The sequence below is a fragment of the Kogia breviceps genome, chromosome 13 (assembly GCF_026419965.1).
Source record: "Kogia breviceps isolate mKogBre1 chromosome 13, mKogBre1 haplotype 1, whole genome shotgun sequence".
Taxonomy (NCBI): domain Eukaryota; kingdom Metazoa; phylum Chordata; class Mammalia; order Artiodactyla; family Physeteridae; genus Kogia; species Kogia breviceps.
In genome coordinates, this window is record NC_081322.1 from 37,004,739 (window position 1) to 37,028,148 (window position 23,410).

Here is a 23,410-nt window from a genome sequence, read left to right on the forward strand (position 1 = left end):
ATATCTAGCTACAATTCTCCAAATTAATGTTTCCAATTTTTCTCCCACCCTTCTCACGTGGAATCACTGAGAACTAAAACTGCTCCTTTTCCAAATCCATACAATATAAAGTAGGACAACTTCATGTAAAATTCAGAGAAACAACAACAGCTCATATATGGACAATCTTTGTGCCTGTTGCTAAATGGGCCACTCAGAAAAATCACGATACATTCAGACTGCAAACCAGGAAAATCTAGCAGATTGCCTCCACTTTATCCACTTCAAAGAGGCAGTCCTTCAAAGATGGCTATCTCGAATAAACATAATGCCAGGCCCACAACCAGATAAAGACCCACCCCTCCATCTCCAAGCTCCTTTGTTTTAGAGATCTTGGTTGATTTCAATAACTGACCATTTGAGCCACTTGTGTTTTCTCTTCTCATGCTTCAAATTCCCACTCTCATGTTTTAAATTCACCAATAAAGAGTGAGCTTTCAAAACCCTAGGCCTCTACCTTCAACTCCAATAAAAAGAGAACCCCAGGCCCTCGAGCTTTCTTTCTACTGGCAACCTTGCTGTGTGGCCCCAGGTGTGTCATGTAATTTCCACGTCCTGTAAGTAATAAACCTTTTTTTTTTTCAAAGTTTCCTGATGGTTATTGCTGAAGGGTGTCTTGCAATCATAATAAGAACCACAAGGGCTGCTCCAGCCACAACATTGGTTATTGATAGGCAGAGATCAGCACACAAAACAAGCAGAAACCTTCTTACCCTGGAGGCATCTGACAAGAACAGCACATGTAAAAAGCTTGAATGACAGCACTTAGCCGGTTAGCTGTCATAGAAATAACATCCTGGCAGTCTGCACTGGCTTCCTGTTTCCCTCCAAGAGCATCTGGTTTAGATTCCCCTGTGCCAGTGGATAGATTTTCATAGCTCCCAGGTCCTGGAGGTTCAAATGCAGGAATGGAAGTACCATCCTGATCTTGGCCTTTTTGTTTCAGTAAAATAGAAGTGATATCCGTTGAGTCCTTCTTGTTTTTCATTAATTCTGTAGCTATTAAAACTAGCCATTCATCTAATGAGTGCCAAAGCAATTCAAGAGGCTAAGAAAAAAAGAAAAGTGTTTTTTTAAAACATCATTCTTAAACTGCAGGATAAAAAACCCACTCAGACAAATATTATAGAAGAGAATATTTACTCTAGATACTTTTATTTTCCCAAGTTTATGTGTCAGCAATGACTAAAGGTAAGTAACAAAAACATAAACCTCATATAAATGACAATTTCTTCATTTATAGCAAAAACTTAATTTGCATTTATTTATTCCTTAGAATAAAAACAGGAAAATTAAACTCTAACAAAAAAATGTATAAGCAATATTTCTTCTTTTAAAATTTTTCAAATATTTAGTTTTAAACCATACATTACTTTTATGAATACAATCCCAACCTTTACTGCATTAATGTGTCAACTATTTTTAATTATGTTGTTTTTCAATTAAAAAAATGAGAATTCATAAAGAGCTTAATAAACTTAGTTTACTGCACTCTTTTCTTTACATGGAATCTCGGAGATTCTGAAAATTTATGACGAGAAACTTTAAAATATGATATGATATTTACATGCACACATACACACACACACACACAAACATACAGGCATACCCAACCACACACAATCCATCTCTAATAACTAGAAACTATCAAATATTGGCTAGCAAGTCCATAATTCAAAATAAAGATTAACAGCTTAATAAAAAAGGAACACATAGGAGTAAATAGTTTCTTATTTCTATACTATTTTAAATATTCCTTTTGAGAATAATGAAATGTCTTTTGTAAATTAACAGCAAATGAAATTTTATCTTTAAAATATGTGATCACAAGACTAAGTACTAGAGAAAAATGAAATATATATATCATCTCTAGTAAACAGTAGAACTACTGTTTTAATTTATATTTCAAGGAGAAATATAAATGCCCAACTACTATTAAAAGACATGCTACTGGGGATCTAATGTACAGCATCGTCACTATAGTTATCAATACCGTATTGTACGCTTGAAAGTTGCTATGAGAGTAAAGCTTTAATGTTCTCACCACAGTAACAGCAACAAAGTGGTAATTATGTGAGGTGAAGGATGTGTTACCTAACCTTACCGTACTAAACATTTTGCAAAATATACTTGTATCAAATCATTACACTGTATACCTTAAAGTTACTCAACCCTATGTAACAGTTACAGCTCAGTAAAGCTGGGGGGCGGGGAAAGCCCTGCTAGAACATTTTTTAATCCCAAATAAAGATGAACAGTGAAGGCACAGGGGAGCAAGGGGGATAGTGGTTGAATGGTCTTCCATTCCTACACTATTCTAAATATTCCTATTGAGAGTGATAAATTGTCTTTCTACAAATGAATATAAAAGTTAATCTTACTTTTTGATTCTTATATATGATCACAGAACGCTACAAATTAGACCATGTGCTTCTGAAAGACCCACCCTAAATATTTCAAAAGAAATAATCTTACTTTTAAAGACCACTATGTAAAGAGATTATACAACCATATTTGGAACTTTAGGAAATGTTTAAATAACCTGTTCTGCCAAGCAATTCTTTACAATTATTATCTAATAAATCCCCCTGCTGTTATCATCAGCCTTTCTTCAGATTTCCAGAACACTCTCTATTTGAGAATAATCTACTTATTGAATTTGTAAACAATTAAATCACCCCTAAGTCTTCACTTAAAAATTAAACCAAAAAGCAAGAAGGAAAAAACCCTACCACCATCAACAAAAAAACAGTTTACTCATTCAACAAATATTTAGTTAGTACAGCCTAGGTAAACAGGTAAGCAAAGTGAGAAACCCTTTCTGAGGCTGAAATGAGCACCCTTCTGCACAAAGAAGGCTTTTCCATGGTTAGTCACAGCAGTTGGATGCCTAACTTCTTAAAGGGTCCCTGAACTGCTTAAAAGAAGGGCAAGAAGCACCAGCTGCCATCAACACTGACATGGTACCTTCACTGAAAATGTCTTAATTTTAATCATGATCCAAGTTTGGGTTTATAGTCTCTCTTCATGAGAAAAACATTAAACCCTGCTATAAAAGATGAAAAGAACTTTTTATGTCAGAAAAACTATTTAGCTTTACATCAAAAAAATGAACTTCCAAAAAAGAAAGAACAGGTGGTGATGAAAAACTGCTTGAAACAAAAGGAAAAAAGGAATAACTGGCCTCTAAGTGAGAAGGACTAAAACCCCAGAAAATCCCCACACTAGATAGATATGAAGGCTAAGGCTGGGAGTGATACCTGCTCCTCACGTGGATGAGAGCGCTGAGCCTGAACTACGATCATCCTATTCTCAAATACTGACAGCCTGCAAAAACTAAAGGTGAATTCTGAATAATTCCAGAAATAATATCCAAAAAAAGCCAGATATGTGTAAAAATGATAGTGACAATAAAGATACTGAGAAAAGCTAGAAAGAGTTTTCAATAAAGTAGCACAGCAAAGAATTAAAAGAGAATGAAGGAAAAAAAGAAGTAGTAAATCATCTTGGGCTTTTCTTTAGTTTTCTCTTTTTCCCACTGTTTATTTCTTCATTCACACATGCACTAAAACTAAATCCCAACCTTAAAGCATTTTTACCTAGGGAGTTGTCCCTTTGAAGACTTGTTCAGAAAATTCATTCCTCAGTAACAAAAAGAATACTGTGAAAATAACTGTAATTTCTAACTGTAGTTAACAGTCACAGACAGAAAGGGTTAAAATAAATTTAAAAAATTAAAAACAATTGCAAACCATATCTATGAGGCTTTTTATTGGTGGTGTTTTGGGTTTTTTTTCCCCAGAACGCGGGCCTCTCACTGTTGTGGCCTCTCCCATTGCGGAGCACCAGCTCCGGACGCGCAGGCTCAGCGGCCATGGCTCACGGGCCCAGCCGCATGTGGGATCATCCCGGATCGGGGCATGAGCCCGTGTCCCCTGCATCGGCAGGCGGACTCTCAACCACTGCGCCACCAGGGAAGCCCTATGAGGCTTTTTATACTCATACATAATAATGATAAAAAACATCAATATAAAGTACCGTACATATTAACTGTTACAGAAAAATGAGTCAATGACTATGTAAAATATTAGGCTTCTTGGCACTATGAAAATATTACTTCATTTCATATTATTGAGTGATCTTCACCACAGAATTATATTCTACCTATAACAACGATTTGACAAGCATACATGATTTTCAAAACATTTCAAGTTAACAAGTCAAAGCTATAATATATAACCCCAAACTTGTTGGACAATTAAAAAAAAATTCAAGATCCATGTGTCAAATGAGATACAAATTTGACAGGAAAGCATTACTAACTTAAACTTATTAATAGCATCTTGAAATTCTCTGTTAATCGCACTGTTCTCAACTCGATAATGTCAAATGCCTCGATCCAAAAGATAAGATCTTAAAGTTAAAAGCTTCTCAATATTTTTTGGCTTCCAAATTTCCAACTATAATTCTATGAAACTGTTAATAGTCACAGCTTACTACTCACAAATAAAGAGCATATCAAGATTCAAGAAGCCTAAACTCTCCTTCCCATGCTCACCCTACTTCTATAACCAGAACTACTTTCTCCTTCAGATGTTCCAAAGTTCGCAAGGCTCTGGATAAAAATCTCTTTAACACTGAAAGAAGGGCTACATGTTAAGATTAACTTAAAGGACTTCTAAGATAAATCAGAAAACTAATAACAGGATGTTAAACAAACCTACTACAAACACATGGCCTATAAACCCACTCATTCTTAATGGAAAACCCATTAGCTAACCCCAACAATAAAGTGACATAGTAACTAGTTAACGAAATAGAAAGTAGGGATCAATTGCTACCTTAGACAAAATGTGGTAAAAATTAAAATGGTATTTCCAATCTAAAATTGCAGCAACTCACCAGATGGTTCAGATTTTTATAACTTCAGTCATCCCCAAATGAAAAGAAGACCTTAAATACATGGATGACAGTGTAGTTTCTATTTTTATCCTTGTTAAGTGGGAGGGCAGATCATTCTGCCATCCTCCAAAGAGTCCACATTTAATTCATAAAATTAGATAGAAAGAGATTAATCAGTTCCTTAAGAGTAACACTTGTTAATGTTTCAAAAAACTGACTGGGTTTGTAACAAAAATGTTTTACCAAAGTGAAAGGTCAAAATTTAAGAGAAAATAAGTGCTCAGAGACAAAGGCAACTGTCAATGATACAGGAAAAAAAATCTTAAAAAGAGAAATAAAGATACCAACAAATGAAATAAAAGAGAAGGAAAGAACTTTATATATTATATGTATCATTGATATATAAGAATGGAAACAAAGAGTCTGGATTCCATAAAAGAAAAGCAATAATATCCTTTTCTACTATGTTTTATCTGTACTGACTGGCTAGATAGAAAAATAACATTTAAATCAAGCACTAAATGCCTATATAAGAGGTTACTTAGCACATAAGTATTTTCTGATATCATTAGCAACAGGTGGCAAATTGAAATTTTAACCAAAAAAAGACAATAATAAATATAATATATACTCAATTTGTCAATAGTGACCATATCTATACCTGGTTTGATTTTCAGTCATCATTACAGATGAGTAGAAGGACAAGTAGAAAAATCAATCAGGGGAAGTTTCAGTAAATAACTACATGAGTCATATTAGAACACATTAAGAACAACTTCCTGTAATATGAATGTTTGAGCAGTGAAACTCACTTAAAACAGCACTAACAAAACAGAGGATCAATAATTCAAATTCAAATTTTACAAAGACAGGAAGTTACCACTTCTAACTAGTATTAAAAGAAGTAGTACGTTGAAAAGCTAAAATCTGAATTACAAGAAGATGCATAACTTCCTTCTTCCAGGAGATGGCACAATAGGGGAAAAAAAAAGAAGGAAAAAAAAGACACACACTCGCGCGCACGACTGCGGGCGGGGGGGCGGGGGGAGCACGCACATGTGTGGCTGCAACTCCTGCACCAATGTAAAAATGAAGAGTATGAAGCAGATGAACAGATGCACAGAAACTGATACATACCTGTTCTAAAATGTTATCATCCCTATTCCAGGTATAATAGAATTGACTAGTGTCAAAATGCTTGCAAACCATTTATTTGTGTCTGCCAAAAACTTGCCATGTAAGAATAGAAACATTTAGCATACATCATTAATTTAACTTTATATAATTTCAAATTTTATAGATAAGTAAAGCTGTCAATCACAACTCGTTTTTGAGGATGTGGCACATAAGAACATTTATATCTCCTTTTGGATAGACAATCTATATTTATACCCAAAAGATTGTTTAAAGAAATATAATTTTTTCATGAACCCCAAAGCTAATTTTGTACTATGAAAAGCTCTCCAGATAAATTACCTTTAAAAAAGTAACATGAAAACAATTATTAAATTACACATTTGTCCAAAATCTGAGTTATTTGAAAATATAATGCCATAAAAAAGCATTAATAGCAATTATAGTCATGTACATTTTGCTTACTTCACAAAATTCTAATTTGACATGGTTACACTGCCTTGGAAATCTTTCTTCCAAGATTCCATTCATAAATATGCTTGTAAAAAAAATAATAAATAAATAAATAAATAAATATGCTTGTAAAGAAGCAGCAGCTGAAGCAATACAAAATACATTAAGAAAATACCTCAATGTTTCTTCCTTGAAGTTACCCAAGGAATTGTTAATAAACCCAATAAATGAAAGTAAACTTATTTTAAAAAAACGTACATGGACACACACATAACACAAACGATAATAAAACCTAAATAAAAACTGGATGTCTTCTTTCTTTCTGAGTAAGAAATATTTTTTAAAAATCGTGATGGCTGCACTTAGGACCTATAATCCAATTTTTAAAAGTAGATTTAATTATATTTAAACATTAAATACCTTTACCCTTAGAATTAAACACTACTGAAATTAAAATTTTACTTGTAAGAAAAACATAGAAAGCTCACCAAATGAGACTTGCTGCTGATTAGACAGAGATGAAAGGAGAAAGGTCTTAGTTTACAAAGTGTCAATCACTGGTATAAACCAAATTTACATCCTGTTTATGAGGTTTCCAATTAATGAATGTATGCTTTGTCAAATTCATCTCTTTTACATCTATCTTCCTAACAACATCATATACTTTTCTGACCTTGAACACCTGGCTTCTTGGAGTTTTATTCCCATTGTAGCCCATATCGATTCCATTACTGGGAGAGGATGGACCAATTCGAAAGACATGACAAAATATCCTCACAATCCTTAAAAGGCTCTTCATTTGAGCATCATAATTACTAGATATGCTGAAAATAAAAATTAAAATATGAACAGATTAGATGGAATAAAACAAATTACATCTTAAAATACTTATTTTAAAACATTTTCATTACATTTACCATCTGTTTCATAATTTAACAAGTAAAATTTCTTTCCTGTCATGATATGGGATGGAATGTTTTGTTTACCAGGAAGTTAGCAAATGTACATTATTTGGATTGCATATGAATGATTTATTTACTTTTAAGTAACTCGAATATAACCAATGATCAAAGCATAAAATATGAAGAAAATCACCAGTATAGAACAGTATATTTATAAATTAAACTAATTCTTTAGAACTCTGAGAACATTTCACTGAGAACCAATAGCAGGAATGTTGATATGATCTTAGGCCAACCCACAACTGAATTGTAGAGGCTGAACTCTACTATTCTACCCATAACCCCATTTTCCCTAACCCATCCCAGAATAGTAACCAATTGTTCACATACAGAACATGTACAAATTGAATAATCTTAAAGTTACTATCTGTATCAGGGTGGTTCTCCATATAATGGGTTGTCTTATGACTGCATATAAATAAGGGAAATACATCCTACTATGAAAAAGACTGATCCAATTAATACTAAACCGTATTAAATATAATATAAACTTTCTTTGACTAATCAAAAAGCCCTTGAAAAATCCCAGTGCCTGGGGATTGTTCATCATCATCATCATGAATATCAATCATTACTCTTCCACAGAGAAACTGTAGGAGTTAGGGTAAATGTGTATTGAATCTAATGACAGATCTTAAAAAAAAACGTCATTTTTCAGGGGTGGTTTTATTTTGAAACCTGAAACATTGGTTATCTTGTATTACAGTGGTTACACAAAAGCAGAGTAAAGAGTTGCATGACATTTGGGCAGAATGATATGACTGCCTTTGCATAAGTTTAATCATCAAAGCTTACTCTATCTTCTTCAGTTCATTAAAATCTTCCTCTATGGTATTTTTAGGTATCCTCTAACATGAAAAACAATAATGATTAGTTATGTGGAAATAGCAAACGCCTACTCTATAAGTATTCAGATTTGATAAGTGAAAAATCAGAGAGTATTTTCTATTGTGACAAATGAACCAATATTTCATGACATTTTTACTTCAACATTCATGTTGTTTTCTCATTCTAAAAATTATTAAATTGTTAAAAACAATACATAAAAATTAGCGATCAGTTACAAGTGTTAGTAAAATACAATAGCTATTGGTATCCATACTGTATTTGACTGGGATAGCTACAACACATTAGCAAAACTTTTTCTTTGTTTTACTAACTTTGAATCAAATGTGTATAGAATCAGTAGTTTAACTCGCACTGATTTTTACATGTTTGCCTTTACAAAGTTGTTTTTAATTCTATATCATAAGATTGTTGAGACTGACAAAAGAGAAATGCAGTATGGTTGAAACTATTTCCTTCTTTTATTGTGTTGCAGCTATTGGAAAAGTTAACTGCAATGACTCTCAAATTCTTCTATGAGAAAGATGTGAATTTAATTTTCCTCTGTGAAATTACCATATATATAAATATTTGTTTTAGTACCTGACTTAGGGAACTTCATGAGTTATCTTAAGGTAAGAAGTATTCTCTTATACAATGGAGTCTGAACATCATCAATTATTAATATAGTCTAACAACAATCTAATATAAGATTATTAGACTATATTAATATTACTTTACCCAGTTTAAACTTCTTCCAAGTTAAGTCACTGATCTAAAAAATGTCATTTTTCACTTTCCAACCAGTGAAATATCTCTTTCATATTATACAAAAAGATGATAAAATCCAAACTTTATCACAAACTGCTCTAGCTCATCACAAAATGGTAATTTCTTCCCAAGTCACCAGGTCTCAAAATAAAAGTTTAAAAATTAGTTTCCTAATTCAAAGCCCTGTCAATGTACTTACCTTTGTTAATATAAGATTATACTTTCATTCAGTGTCTTACTTAGCAAATAGCTGTGAGTTTTCTTTTCATTTGCACATTGGTAACTATCTTTATCTTCAATCATAAATATATAGGAAGCAAGATAACTCACTTATTTAGTGAAACAAAACACTGTGCAAAAGGGCCCTCAGTAAATATTTATTATCTTCAGCAAATATTTCTAGAATCACTTAGACAAAAGGCTATCCATTTTTCTGAAAGTATGCTAAATAACACCTCAATCGTCGCTAATTAATACGTATTTGAATTATTTTCTTAACTAAAGTATCTATTAAAATAAGTGGCCAAAATTACATCACATTGTGGGTTAAGAAACATAAAATGATTGACAAATGAACAAAAGAAAGACAACCTGCAAAAATACCATTAAACCAAATTGGCAGGGGGGAATGATTTGTATTTGAGGTCCTCTTAAGAATCTACTTTGGTCGCTGTGAGATAACAGAAAAAATATATATGTTTTCTGCCCCAACCCCTTTTCCTGGCACAGATCTCCTAAAAACCCTGTAATTTCTGAAGTGATAAGTGCACTAGGAGCACCTTCTGTTCTCATATTGGGTCTTTGACCCTGGTTCCTGACACAGAGCTCCTAAATCCCTTGGAATTTCCTGGGTGATAGCAGTAGCTTTTATTCTAATGAGGCAACTCTTAGTGGGCTTTTGGATGGGCGCTGGTCACCAGAAAGACCAAGCAATGATTAGAGGCTTGGAATTTTCAACCTTATCCCCCATTATCCAGAGAAGAGTAGGGGCTGCAAATGGAGTTAATGATCAACACACCCATGTGATGAAACCTCCAAATAAAAAACAAAAATATGGGGGGTTCAGGGAGCTTCCAAGTTGACAAGCACATCCACAAACTGGGAGAGTGACATTTCCCAACTCTATGGGGACAGAAGCTCCTGTACTATGGACTCTCCCAGACCTCATCCTATGTATCTATTCATCTGGTTGTTCATCAATATCCTTTATCATACTGTTTAATAAACCGGTAAACAAAGTGTTTCCCTGAATTCTGTGACCTGCTCTAGGAAATAACTGAATCCAAAGGGGAGGAGGTCATGAAAACCTCTGATCTGTAGTCAAACAAAAGTTGTGGGTAATCTGGGGATCTACTAATTCCAAGTGGCATCTGTGGTGGGGGATGGTCTCCTAGGACTGAGCCCTTAACCTGTGGGATCTGATGCCATCTCTAGGCGGAATTGAGGTAAACTGTAGGACACACAGCTGGTGTCAAAGAATTGCTTGGTGTGGGGAATAAAAACTCCCACCTCTGGTTTCCAAAGTGTGGGTGTGGTAGTAGTGTGAGAGTAAAGGAGAAACACAGCAGGAAGACTAGGTTTTGCCAAGATGGTACCAATACAGTAAATTCTAACACAATAACTAAAAACCAATACTCGTTACCAATCCCAACAAAGAGACGTTTACAGACCAAACTGGCCATAATAACATATTCTATAAGACATTTGAAAGGTATCATTGTAAATGGTGAGGCAGTAAGTCTAGCAAGGTAATTTTAAAACTTGTTCTGGCATGGATCCCTCTTTCCTACACTGTTTCTCCTGTTCCACTAATATCCCTGTCATTTTTTTTCTTTTTTTTTTCTTTTTGTGGTACGCTGGCCTCTCACTGCTGTGGCCTCTCCTGTTGCGGAGCACAGGCTCCGGATGCACAGGCTCAGCGGCCATGGCTCACAGGCCCAGCCACTCCGCGGCATGTGGGATCCTCCCTGACCGGGGCACAAACCCCTGTCCCCGGCATCGACAGGTGGATTCTCAACCACTGCACCACCAGGGAAGCCCATCCCTGTCATTTTTAAGAGCTAAATTGGAGTCCAGGATCTGCTCTTTATTAATTAGTAAGGATGTAAATCCTGGTTCTTCTAGCCTAGCAAATCACTGAACTTCAATTTTCTTAATATATTAAAATGGAGATAATATCTAAATCACAAAGTCACTGTGAGGTTTAAAGGAAATAATGTATCTGAATGTTCCTTAGCTTATTAGAACCTGCTTAAGTACGTATTAAAGGTGAACTTAAAATAAAAACACAGAAACATAAATGCTTTCTGATTATTAGGAAGAGCAGAAAATAGGGTAGAGATTTAAGTAGGAAAAACAAGTTTTCTAATGTAGGAAAACAGATTAAAGGTATTATGAGGAATTTTAAAAAGAACCATCATTATCACCAGCATCATCATCATCTCTACTACATGCCAGACACAATGGTTGGCACTATGCTTACAGAACCTTATCATTTCATTCTTACAACAATTCATTAAGATATTTACTACCATTTTCCAACAAGGAAATAAAATCCTAACCAGACTGTAAATTAAATGTAGGGTGAGATCTTGTCTGTTTTACTCACCGTTATGTAGCAGAGGGCCTAGTGGATAGCAGGCACTCAAAAATATGTATTGGATAGATGGGTGGATGATGAAAGGAAACTCCAAGAAGTTACTTCCTGGGGTCACACAATAAATGGTGATGTCTGGATTAAATCTGAGTCTAGCTGACTCCAGAGCCCATGCTTTTACTCAGTATGTCTTAGAAAGTCCTCATCATATAAATGGATTAACAGAAATGACTAATAAAAGGAGAGCATTATGTAAAGCTGGAATTCAATGAATCTTATAGACAAAGATTAAAGTAGCCTCAAAAGTAGAAAGAGACCAACATCATCCTCAATGGTGAAAAACTGAAACCATTTCCACTAAGATCAGGAACAAGACAAGGTTGCCCACTCTCACCACTCTTATTCAACATAGTTTTGGAAGTTCTAGCCACAGCAATCAGAGAAGAAAAAGAAATAAAAGGAATCCAAGTCGGAAAAGAAGAAGTAAAGCTGTCACTGTTTGCAGATGACATGATACTATACATAGAGAATCCTAAAGATGCTACTAGAAAACTACTAGAGCTAATCAATGAATTTGGTAAAGCAGCAGGATACAAAATTAATGCACAGAAATCTCTGGCATTCTTATACACTAATGATGAAAAATCTGAAAGTGAAATTAAGAAAACACTCCCATTTACCACTACAACAAAAAGAATAAAATACCTAAGAATAAACCTACCTAAGGAGACAAAAGACCTGTATGCAGAAAATCATAAGACAGTGATGAAAGAAATTAAAGATGATACAAATAGATGGAGAGATATACCATGTTCTTGGATTGGAAGAATCAACATTGTGAAAATGACTCTACTGCCCAAAGCAATCTACAGATTCAATGCAATCCCTATCAAACTACCACCGGCACTTTTTATAGAACTAGAACAAAAAATTTCACAATTTGTATGGAAACACAAAAGACCCCGAATAGCCAAAGCAATCTTGAGAATGAAAAACGGAAGTTGAGGAATCAGGCTCCCTGACTTCAGACTATACTACAGAGCTACAGTCATTAAGACAGTATGGTACTGGCAGAAAAACAGAAATATAGATCAATGGAACAGGACAGAAAGCCCAGAGATAAACCCACACACATATGGTCACCTTATCTTTGATACAGGAGGCAAGAATATACAGTGGAGAAAAGACAGCCTCTTCAATAAGTGGTGTTGGGAAAACTGGACAGGTATATGTAAAAGTATGAAATTAGAACACTCCTTAACACCATACACAAAAATAAACTCAAGGGCTTCCCTGGTGGCGCAGTGGTTGAGAATCCGCATGCTGATGCAGGGGACATGGGTTTGTGCCCTGGTCTGGGAAGATCCCACATGCCGCAGAGCGGCTGGACCTGTGAGCCACAGCCGCTGAGCCTGTGCGCCGGGAGACTGTGCTCCGCAATGGGAGAGGCCACAACACTGAGAGGCCCGCGTACCACAAAAAGAAAAAAAAAAAAAAAAAAAAAACCTCAAAATGGGTTAAAGACCCAAATGTAAGGCCAGACACTATCAAACTCTTAGAGGAAAACATAGGCAGAACACTCTATGACATACATCACAGCAAGATCCTTTTTGACCCACCTCCTAGAGAAATGGAAATAAAAACAAAAATAAACAAATGGGACCTAATGAAACTTAAAAGCTTTTGCACAGCAAAGGAAACCATAAACAAGACCAAAAGACAACCCTCAGAATGGGAGAAAATAGTTGCAAATGAAGCAACTGACAAAGGATTAATCTCCAAAATTTATACACAACTCATGCAGCTCAGTAACAAAAAAACAAACAACCCAATCCAAAAATGGGCAGTAGACCTAAATAGACATTTCTCCAAAGAAGATATACAGATTGCCAACAAACACAAGAAAGAATGCTCAACATCATTAATCATTAGAGAAATGCAAATCAAAACTATAATGAGATATCATCTCACACTGGTCAGAATGGCCATCATCCAAAAATCTAGAAGCAATAAAAGCTGGAGAGGGTGTGGAGAAAAGGGAACACTCTTGCACTGCTGGTGGGAACGTAAATTGATACAGCCACTATGGAGAACAGTATGGAGGTTCCTTAAAAAACTACAAATAGAACTACCATACAACCCAGCAATCCCACTACTGGGCATATACCCTGAGAAAATCATAATTCAAAAACAGTCATGTACCAAAATGTTCACTGCAGCTCTATTTACAATAGCCAGGACATGGAAGCAACCTAAGTGTCCATCAACAGATGAATGGATAAAGAAGATGTGGCACATATATACAGAGGAATATTACTCAGCCATAAAAAGAAACGAAACTGAGTTGTTTGTAGTGAGGTGGATGGACCTGGAGTCTGTCATACAGAGTGAAGTAAGTCAGAAGGAGAAAAGCAAATACCATAGGCTAACACATATATATGGAATCTAAGAAAAAAAAATTAAAAAAAAAAAAAAAAGAGTCTAGGGGTAGGACAGGAATAAAACACAGACCTACTAGAGCATGGCCTTGAGGATATGGGGAGGGGGAAGGGTAAGCTATGACGAAGTGAGAGAATGGCATGGACATATATACACTACCAAACGTAGAATAGATAGCTAGTGGGAAGCAGCTGCATAGCATAGCACAGGGAGATCAGCTAGGTGCTTTGTGACCACCTAGAGGGGTGGGAGGGTGGGAGATGCAGGAGGGAAGAGATATGGGAACATATGTATATGTATAACTGATTCACTTTGTTGTAAAGCAGAAACTAACACCATTGTAAAGCAATTAAACTCCAATAAAGATGTTAAAAAGGGCTTCCCTGGTGGCGCAGTGGTTGAGAATCCGCCTGCCGATGCAGGGGACACGGGTTCGTGCCCCGCTCTGGGAAGATCCCACATGCCGCGGAGCGGCTGGGCCTGTGAGCCATGGCCGCTGAGCCTGCGCGTCCGGAGCCTGCGCTCCGCAACGGGAGAGACCACAACAGTGAGAGGCCCGTGTACCGCAAAAAAAAAAAAAAAAAAAAAAAAGATGTTAAAAAAAAAGTAGAAAGAGAATAATAGAAAAATTAGCAAATGGCATACTGAGTAGGACTGCTGAAGAAAGACTTAACAGCTAAAAAAAAACACAAGAAAGTAATTGGACCATGAAGTGTAAGGGACCTTCTAAGCAAACAGTACAGAGTGTGATTCTGGTCTGAAGTACATGAAAAGTACAAAGGAAGACAGGAATAAAAGGCTAACATAATGGACTTGACAATGTAGCTGATTTACAGAAGCAGCATAGAGTTGGGAGGAACAAAGTCCAGTTCGACATACAGAGGTGAGAGAAGACCACGACCTATTCTAATATTGTCAATGTATTAAAAGTTGACGTGAAAAGAAAACAATTGGGTTAGCCAAAAAGTTCATTTGGGTTTTTTCAGCTTACGGAAAAATCCAAACGAACTTTTTGACAAACCCAATCAAAGGAAGAAAGCATCCATAACAGAAGTGGGCCAAATTTAAGCTAAGAAATAACACATTAACCATTTTTAAATGGCTGTTTACTCCTAACTGGGGTGACTAACCACATACAAACAAGCAGAGGTACAGGAAAATATATAAAGGCATTAACTTCATAGACTTAGTGATGAGCCATTAAAACCACAGAATTGGAAAAAACAAAGACCTGAACTGAGAGGGACAGTTCAGGGAGAACTTTATAAAGAAGCATGAGGGTATAATACTGCAAGGCTGAACAGTAGCCTATATCCAGTTTTGTACATTACTGATCAAGATTCCTAAACTACGTTCTTGATTCTTTTTTATGAACATTTTACTTACATGACTAGTCTAAACAATCATTTTCTAAAATTCTAGACACATAAGCCCAAATCCACTTAAGTAAGTCTCTATTTTTAGTCTCTTTAGACAGGCTACAGTCTCCTCAGGAATAGCTGATTGCCCTGATCCTTTAAAACAAAACCATCAGTGATAACAAATGTTTAGAACATCTTAACACTGACAAAAGACGTCAACAAAATAATCAACAAAATAAACTATTCCCAGAAAAGCCTAAAACGTGACAAAGCTGACAGATATTGCTGCCTACTGATTTGCTTATATTGTGAAACACTTACCTAAGCAACTTATGACCATTTGTTGTGGCAACTTCAGCAAGGCTTGTTAGAATCTTTAAATACTGGTTCTCACTTTGCTGAGATAAATGCTCCAGAACTTGCCGTAACTAAATATTTTACAAATAAAAAAATGTGATTACATAATAATCCACTAAACTTTGTCAAGAAATTAAGTACCTATTAGTTTAGTAAGTATCCCAAAGATCAAGTAGCTGAAATCAAGTCCTTTACAGTTAATTGATCTTGCATAAAATCAAAAGCTTATAGAGAGATAAGATGACATACAATGTTCAAAATCACCCAGTGAGTGATGCAAGAGGGAAGAGATATGGGAACATATGTATATGTATAACTGATTCAGTTTGTTGTAAAGGAAAAACTAACACACTATTGTAAAACAATTATACTCCAATAAAGATGTTAAAAAAAAAAAAATCACCCAGTGAAAAAGTAGAAATAGAACAGAAATCACCAAGTTTATTTATGGAAAATTAATTCCAAACTTTTAAAAATGTAAGAAAAAAACTCTGTAATTATTCAAAGAGTAGAACGATCAACAAATACAGAGCTCAGTAAACTAGTGATTACTAATCGTAACATGATATTCCTCCTTAGATTCTTTTCCTCTACCTACGGGAAATATTCTAATTATCTTAAGGAGAGATCAAAGGCACAGAGGACAGAAGACTCTTAGGGCCAAATATTAGCATAAAGTTTATTAATTCTTATATAATTCATACTTAACCTATAATGCAGATAAGCCAATTCAAATTACTTAAATATTTATAATAATACAATCAATAAACACATATGTAAAATGCCATATACAGCAAACATGAACAAAGCTTGTTCAGGGGCTTCCCTGGTGGTGCAGTGGTTAAGAATCCTCCTGCCAGGGGCACTGGTTGAAGCCCTGGTCCATGAAGATCCCACATGCCACGGAGCAACTAAGCCCACGTGCTGCAACTACTGAACCTGAGCTCTAGAGCCTGCATGCCACAACTACTGAAGCCCACATGCCTAGAGCTTGTGGTCCGCAACAAGAGAAGTCACCACAACGAGAAGCCTGCACACTGCACCAAAGAGTAGCCCCCACTCGCCACAACTAGAGAAAGCCCACACGAAGCAACGAAGACCCAATGCAGCCAAAAGTAAATTTTAAAAAAAAAAAAGCTTGTTCATTTACCAGCTACTAGCACAATTACATTACCATGTTTTCTCGGAGATCTTCATTCTGTGTCATTTGAATAATTGTCTGGAAAAGCCTAGGGTGATACTGAATTAAGACTTCACAAGTCTCTCCATATCCACCCTAAAAACAAGATTTAAAATTATCTAGGTTTAAAAACAAAACTCCTAAAGGAAAATACTTCTTCTATATATAAGTCTGACACCAAATATGTGGGATTTCCATACCAACCAATTCTCCAATTCTCTGTGGATACCAATTGGGTGTCCTACAATTTAATTTAATTATCATGCTAACTGCCTAGAGTTAGGGCAGACCACACAGTAGGGTTCAGTCCCACAAGAGTGCCCCCCACTTCAAAAGCCAATCACAAGTCCAGGTCACCCATACTTCTGACTAACCAGCTGTAAGTAAGGAACTCCCACGACCTCCTCCTCAGGTTTGATAATTTGCTAGAACAGCTCACAGAACTCAGGGAAACACTTTATTTACCATTACCTGTTTATTATAAAGGCTACAACTCAGGAACAGGCAAATGGAAGAGATGCATAGAGTAAAGTATGTGGGAAGGGGCACAAAGCTTCCATGCCCTCACTGGCTGTGCCACCATCCCAGCACTTTGATGTGTTCACCAACCCAGAAGCTCTCTGAGAACCACACTGTTTAGGGTTTTTATGAAAGTTCCATTACACAGGCCTGAATGACTAAACTCAGTCTCTAGCCCCTGACTCCTCCCAGGGGTGAGGGAGGAAATTGCCTTCTAATTACATGGTTGGCCCACCTGTCAACCAGCCCTGTCCCTGAAGCTACCTAGGGCCTTTCAGCCACAGTTCATCTCATTAATATACAAAAAGACATGCTTAACACTCTGGAGATTCCAAGGGTCTTAGAAGCTCTTGTGTTAGGAACTGGGATAAAGACCAATATATATTTCTTATACTATCACAGGTCCTTTTAAAGATCATATTCTTAACAGAATAAAAATCTTTGCACCCATCCTCTCATTTGAGGAAAAAAAGTGATCTTATGTGTCTGTAAGTTTCTCTTACGAAGTAAGGGACTAAGAATATACATGAACAGCATACCTGCACACATAAATCCAGAGGGGTCACTCCATTTTTATCTGGCAGATATTTGGCTCCTCGCAACAGAAGAATCTGTGCTGTGTCTCTCTGACCATGACTGTACAGAAACAAAGTTTAAACATATAATCTTTTTAATTTTAAGTCTTTCTCTATAAATTATGGACAGTTAGTATCAATCAACAGAGGATTAATAATCTTAAAAAATTGAGAGGAACATCTGAACTACAACCTCAACCATTAGAAAAACTTCCCAATGTTAGTTAAGTCATACTTTTACAATGAGATAAGAAACTGGCCTACTGAATCTTAGAATTGAACTTGGGACACATTACCTACAATAAATCATAATATTTTGGGATAAGTTGCTGGTACTCAGGCTTATGCTTTGTTTTTTCTTCCAATCTTTTCCTTCTCAACTCTAGCCTGACTACCTTCCTACCACATACATCCAAGTCTCCAGACTTCTTAGTCCAAAAGAACCTCAATACTCAAAACAAAAGTACATTTTATGACACTTTAATATGTGGTAAAAAAAAAATAAAAACAAAGGAAGGAGAAAAGACAAATATCAAAATTAAGTAAATGGGGTGGATTCATTAGCCAAAAATACTAACTAACTGCCAACCTTCATTTTATCAACCCACTCAGTTTGGCCTCTGCTGACAGCTATTCAATCTGACCTAGAATGAACAACTCTCATCCACATGCCCCATTCTCTCTAATTGCTCTTTCAAGTAGGTGTAACAATCACTCTTTAAGCTAGGAGAAAGCTGCTTTGGGGGTAATAATCACTAGATTCTACATTTCGTTATTAAATGAGCTAATCTGATCCTAAACACAGACAATAAAAAATAAATTTATAATGCAGGGACATTAAAAATTTAAAGTTAATTTTACAAAATGACCACAGAAGTCATACAGTTTGGAAGAGTATCTCATCAAAGAATTTTATTTTGTAAATTGATACAGCCACTATGGAGAACAGTATGGAGGTTCCTTAAAAAACTAAAAATAGAACTACCATATGACCCAGCAATCCACTACTGGGCATATACCTAGAGAAAACCATAATTCAAAAAGACACATGCACCCCAATGTTCATTGCAGCACTATTACAATAGCCAGGACATGGAAGCAACCTAAATGTCCATCAACAGAAGAATGGATAAAGAAGATGTGGTACATATATACAATGGAATATTACTCAGCCATAAAAAGGAATGAAATTGGGTCATTTGTAGAGACGTAGATGGACCTAGAGACTGACATACAGAGTGAAATAAGTTAGAAAGAAAAACAAATATCATATATTAATGCATATATGTGGAATCTAGAAAAATGGTATAGATGATCTTATTTGCAAAGCAGAAATAGAGACACAGACAGAGAGAACAAACGTATGGACACCAAGGGTGGAAAGCAGGGAGGTGGGATGAATCGGGAGATTGGGATTGACATAATACACTATTGATATTGTGTATAAAATAGATAACTAATGAGAATCTACTGTATAGCTCAGGGAACTCTACTCAATGCTCTGTAGTGACCTAAATGGGAAGGAAATCCAAAAAAGAGGGGATATATATATATGTATAGCTGATTCATTTTGCTGTACAGTAGAAACTAACACAACATTGTAAAGCAAATATACTCCAATAAAAATTAATATAAAAAAAGCATTTTATTTTGTAGATGAAAAAACTTACTATTCAAGCACAAATGAAACTAGAACTCAGATCTCCGGTCTTCTGGACCAATACTCTACCCACAGTACCATTACCTAAAAAGGTATGTTATTTCACAGAGACTACACAGATTCCTCAGAAACTTAAAACAAACAAATAAAAACAAACTATTCTTTCTTTTCCACAAAATGATGCTGCATAAAGTATAATTGGACTTAATTTTAAAAAATAGGATCATAGGGCTTCCCTGGTGGCTCAGTGGTTGAGAGTCCACCTGCCGACGTAGGGGACATGGGTTCATGCCCTGGTCCGGGAAGATGCCACATGCTGCGGAGCAGCTGGGCCCGTGAGCCATGGCCGCTAAGCCTGTGCATCTGGAGCCTGTGCTCCACAATGGGAGAGGCCACAACAGTGAGAGGCCCGCGTGCCGCAAAAAAAAAAAAAAAATAGGATCATATAGGAAGCTGGTAGCAGACATCAGGTATATCACTCTCTTGATATTTTACTGTAATACTGATTACCTTCCTTACTACAAATATCGACAGACAAAAACTAACTTAAGGTCAATATCTAATTTACTCCAGAAAAAGCAGAAAATCAAGAAAGCAAGTATAATAGCAATCCCTACAAAAGCAACAATAACTAATTTTACTAGTCTACATTAAGAAAAATCTTCATCAAGCATCATTTGTCATTTGTCAGCTGGGCGTGCTGGCCAACACATTCTATATTACAGCTAATAGGAATTTCTAATCAACACTGTTCTATTCCGTATAATACCTAAGTGAAAAGAAACTAATTTGAGCTTAATTTATTTAAGGAGTCAGTGATTTCTTTGCTAGGACCCAAGGTTTTGAGAAACTCAGATTTGCAAAGCTATTCTGCTCAACTTTAATGACATTTCTTTTACAGTTATTCATTATCTGTGTTAGATGTGTTTAATCTTTCCAACTAAACTATAAACTTCTTGACAATACCCTTGTTCTATAACACCAAGCATGGCTTATAACAGGTACTCAATACACTTGTTGAGTTATATGATGGGCTTTAATTTTAGATACCATTCATCTGACAAGTAAGCATTAAATAAGGTACTAAGCTACACAAAATAACAAAAAGACCTGAATCGTAATTTATTTAGGATTAATTTTGTACCACATATAGCAACAAGAATAATTAATATCAAGAAAAAAATACCACTATGACATTTTTAGAAAACTGGAGTAATTTCTAAAACTACATTAAAATCTCATCTGTGAACAGGTGGCACTTCATTTCAAAAGTAAATTAAAAGAAATGATTGCTAATAATATATAAAATCTGCATAACTTCATTAGGGGCTCAAGTGCCCCTTGTGTAATATTGCAAAAGATAAAGATTATCCTGTTACACACTGCTCAAAGTGTCGCATGAAAGATTTTTCAGTTCAAATAACTGCAAAAATTTGCTCAATGAATAATTATTCTTTACAATTGAACTTATTTTTTTTTACATTGATTGAGATAATACTCCCTTCAAGGAAATGCCAGTGTATTTTCTGGAAAATAAGCAGTTGACAAAGATTTAACTAATAATAAAACCTGTAGTGCTTCTAAAGCACTTAGAACTGATTTCTCAAGCACTTTCAAGTCTCCTAACTTCAGGCTCTTGCAGTGATACAATTTGAAAACTTCGCTAACAGTGCATATGTACTATATATATAACAACGTTTTTTGGAACTGCTTATGAAACAAAGAGGCCATATTTTCTAATGGTCCTTTTCTATTCTAAAAGTTTGTAATTTTGAATCTATGGACTGTTTTACGTGGCTACTTTGATTGTGAGTTTCCTAATTGAAAGGAGTTGCGTGGCAGTAGCTGCAAACTATGTTCAGTATCTTACCTGTTTCTCACTTTATTACAGACCTCCAAAATTCCATAAAAATCTCACTAATTTACTGTATCTATACAACCCCAGCTAAACCTTGCTTTCCTTTACAGAATAAAAGTTATCTGCAGATACAGAAAATATATGAAAATCATTATACATCCAAACCTTTATTGAGGAACCCAGTTAAGGGAATGGGAAGTATTATGATGAATATAAAACCAATCTAATCATTTAAGGACCTGAAGCATTTGCAGATACCACATAAAAGTCCTGAAAACAAAGGCACTTGAAGGGGGGTGGGGGGAGGTCAATATATGTGTGCCTATAGTCCACATGAAAGAAAGCTAGTGAATTAGAATGTCTTGTACAAAATACCTAGAGAGGAAAAGTGGCTGGGAAATAGTTCCTGTCATAATTTTTGGTCAAAATCAATCTGAAATGACTCACTCACAGAAGCATTATTTTATAAATAGTGCTCAGTATTAGAATAGAATACAAAGGAAGAAAGAAAAGTCCTGCCTGTATGATGGGATGAGTCAAATTTCTTAGAAAACCATGCATTGCAATGAAATTGAAAGAGGACAATACAACTTTGTGCTCACTGGGTGTGGAAAAGTGTGCTAGAGCTTAGTGAGCACCTACCAACTACTAAGTATAAAATCCTCTGCAGGATGCTTTATATAAGCCACCTCATTTAATTATCATTTTAGTCCCAGGAGGCAGATATCAGAATTTCCACCTTACAAAGAAACAAAGCTTCAGAGGTCAAGAAACTTGACTAAAGTTGCATAGCTTTGGGGATGGGATTTGAACCCTGCCTCCTATATATTTCAATACCTTTTCGATTTAAAGAAACCCGTTTTAGCATATGTCTAACCCGAGTTAGACATATGACATATCCTCACATTCCTTTGTTTCCCTTTCATTTATCAGAGACAATACATTGGGAATAATTTATAATTTTTAATGTATACCTATATCTAGATATCATGAATATAATTAGAAGTCTGCCTACAAAATGAACCATTTTCCATGTTCCATATTTATCATCCTGCAACAATGAAGAATTTATATTCTAGTTTCAATTTTAATCATATTTGCTTAGCCATCTTCGTTCAAAGAGATCTAATGTTTGCTAGATTAAAACTTAATGATGGGTATACAATACTAGCAGAAACTACTTCTAAAATATTCTTTTACCATAACCCTATGCTCAGACTAACTATACAAATATCACAGTTATGTGAACACTAATATATACCTACATTTTACCAGTATACATGGCATTATTTTATACATTTTTCAAAAACGTAACTATAGTGAGTCACTCATTCAAAAACATTTACTAAGCATCTAAGCACAAAGCACTGTACTACACATGGAATATAAAGTGATGAATAAAACAAAATTCTTGCTTTCACTGGGCTTTCAGTCTATCAGGGGAGACACACTATAAACAAGTACATAAACACTATAAAATACAAAGTGCTATAAAAGAAATGATCATGATACTGTGATAGGAAATATGGGGAGAGGCCTACCTGGATTGATCAGGAATTCCTTCCTAAAAAGTAACAGTGAAGCACTGACATGGAGTCAGCCACATAAAAAGCCTATGGAAGAATGTTTCAGGCAAAATAAACAGCACATAGAAAAGTCTGCAGGAAAGAGTCTGATGTATTGGGGGAACTCAAAGAGAACCAATGTGGCTGAAGCAAAGTGAGCTAAGCAGGGTCAGACCATGCAGGTCACATTGAAGAAGGCTGAGTTTGGATTTTA

At 35.5% G+C, this 23,410-nt stretch overlaps 1 protein-coding gene across 4 annotated transcripts in view; it reads right to left on the reverse strand.

Moving 5' to 3' along the window:
• Nucleotides 1-23,410, reverse strand: part of HACE1 (HECT domain and ankyrin repeat containing E3 ubiquitin protein ligase 1) — a 99,851-nt gene that overhangs the window by 42,877 nt on the left and 33,564 nt on the right. For all 4 annotated transcript variants that reach the window (XM_067011533.1, XM_059083654.2, XM_067011534.1 and 1 more), the window contains 5 exons: nt 18,078-18,174; nt 17,014-17,115; nt 15,804-15,910; nt 7,202-7,352; nt 753-1,087 (listed from right to left, as the gene is read on the reverse strand). In XM_067011533.1, the coding sequence (XP_066867634.1) occupies nt 753-1,087; nt 7,202-7,352; nt 15,804-15,910; nt 17,014-17,115; nt 18,078-18,174 (792 nt within the window). The remainder of the gene's footprint in view (nt 1-752; nt 1,088-7,201; nt 7,353-15,803; nt 15,911-17,013; nt 17,116-18,077; nt 18,175-23,410) is intronic.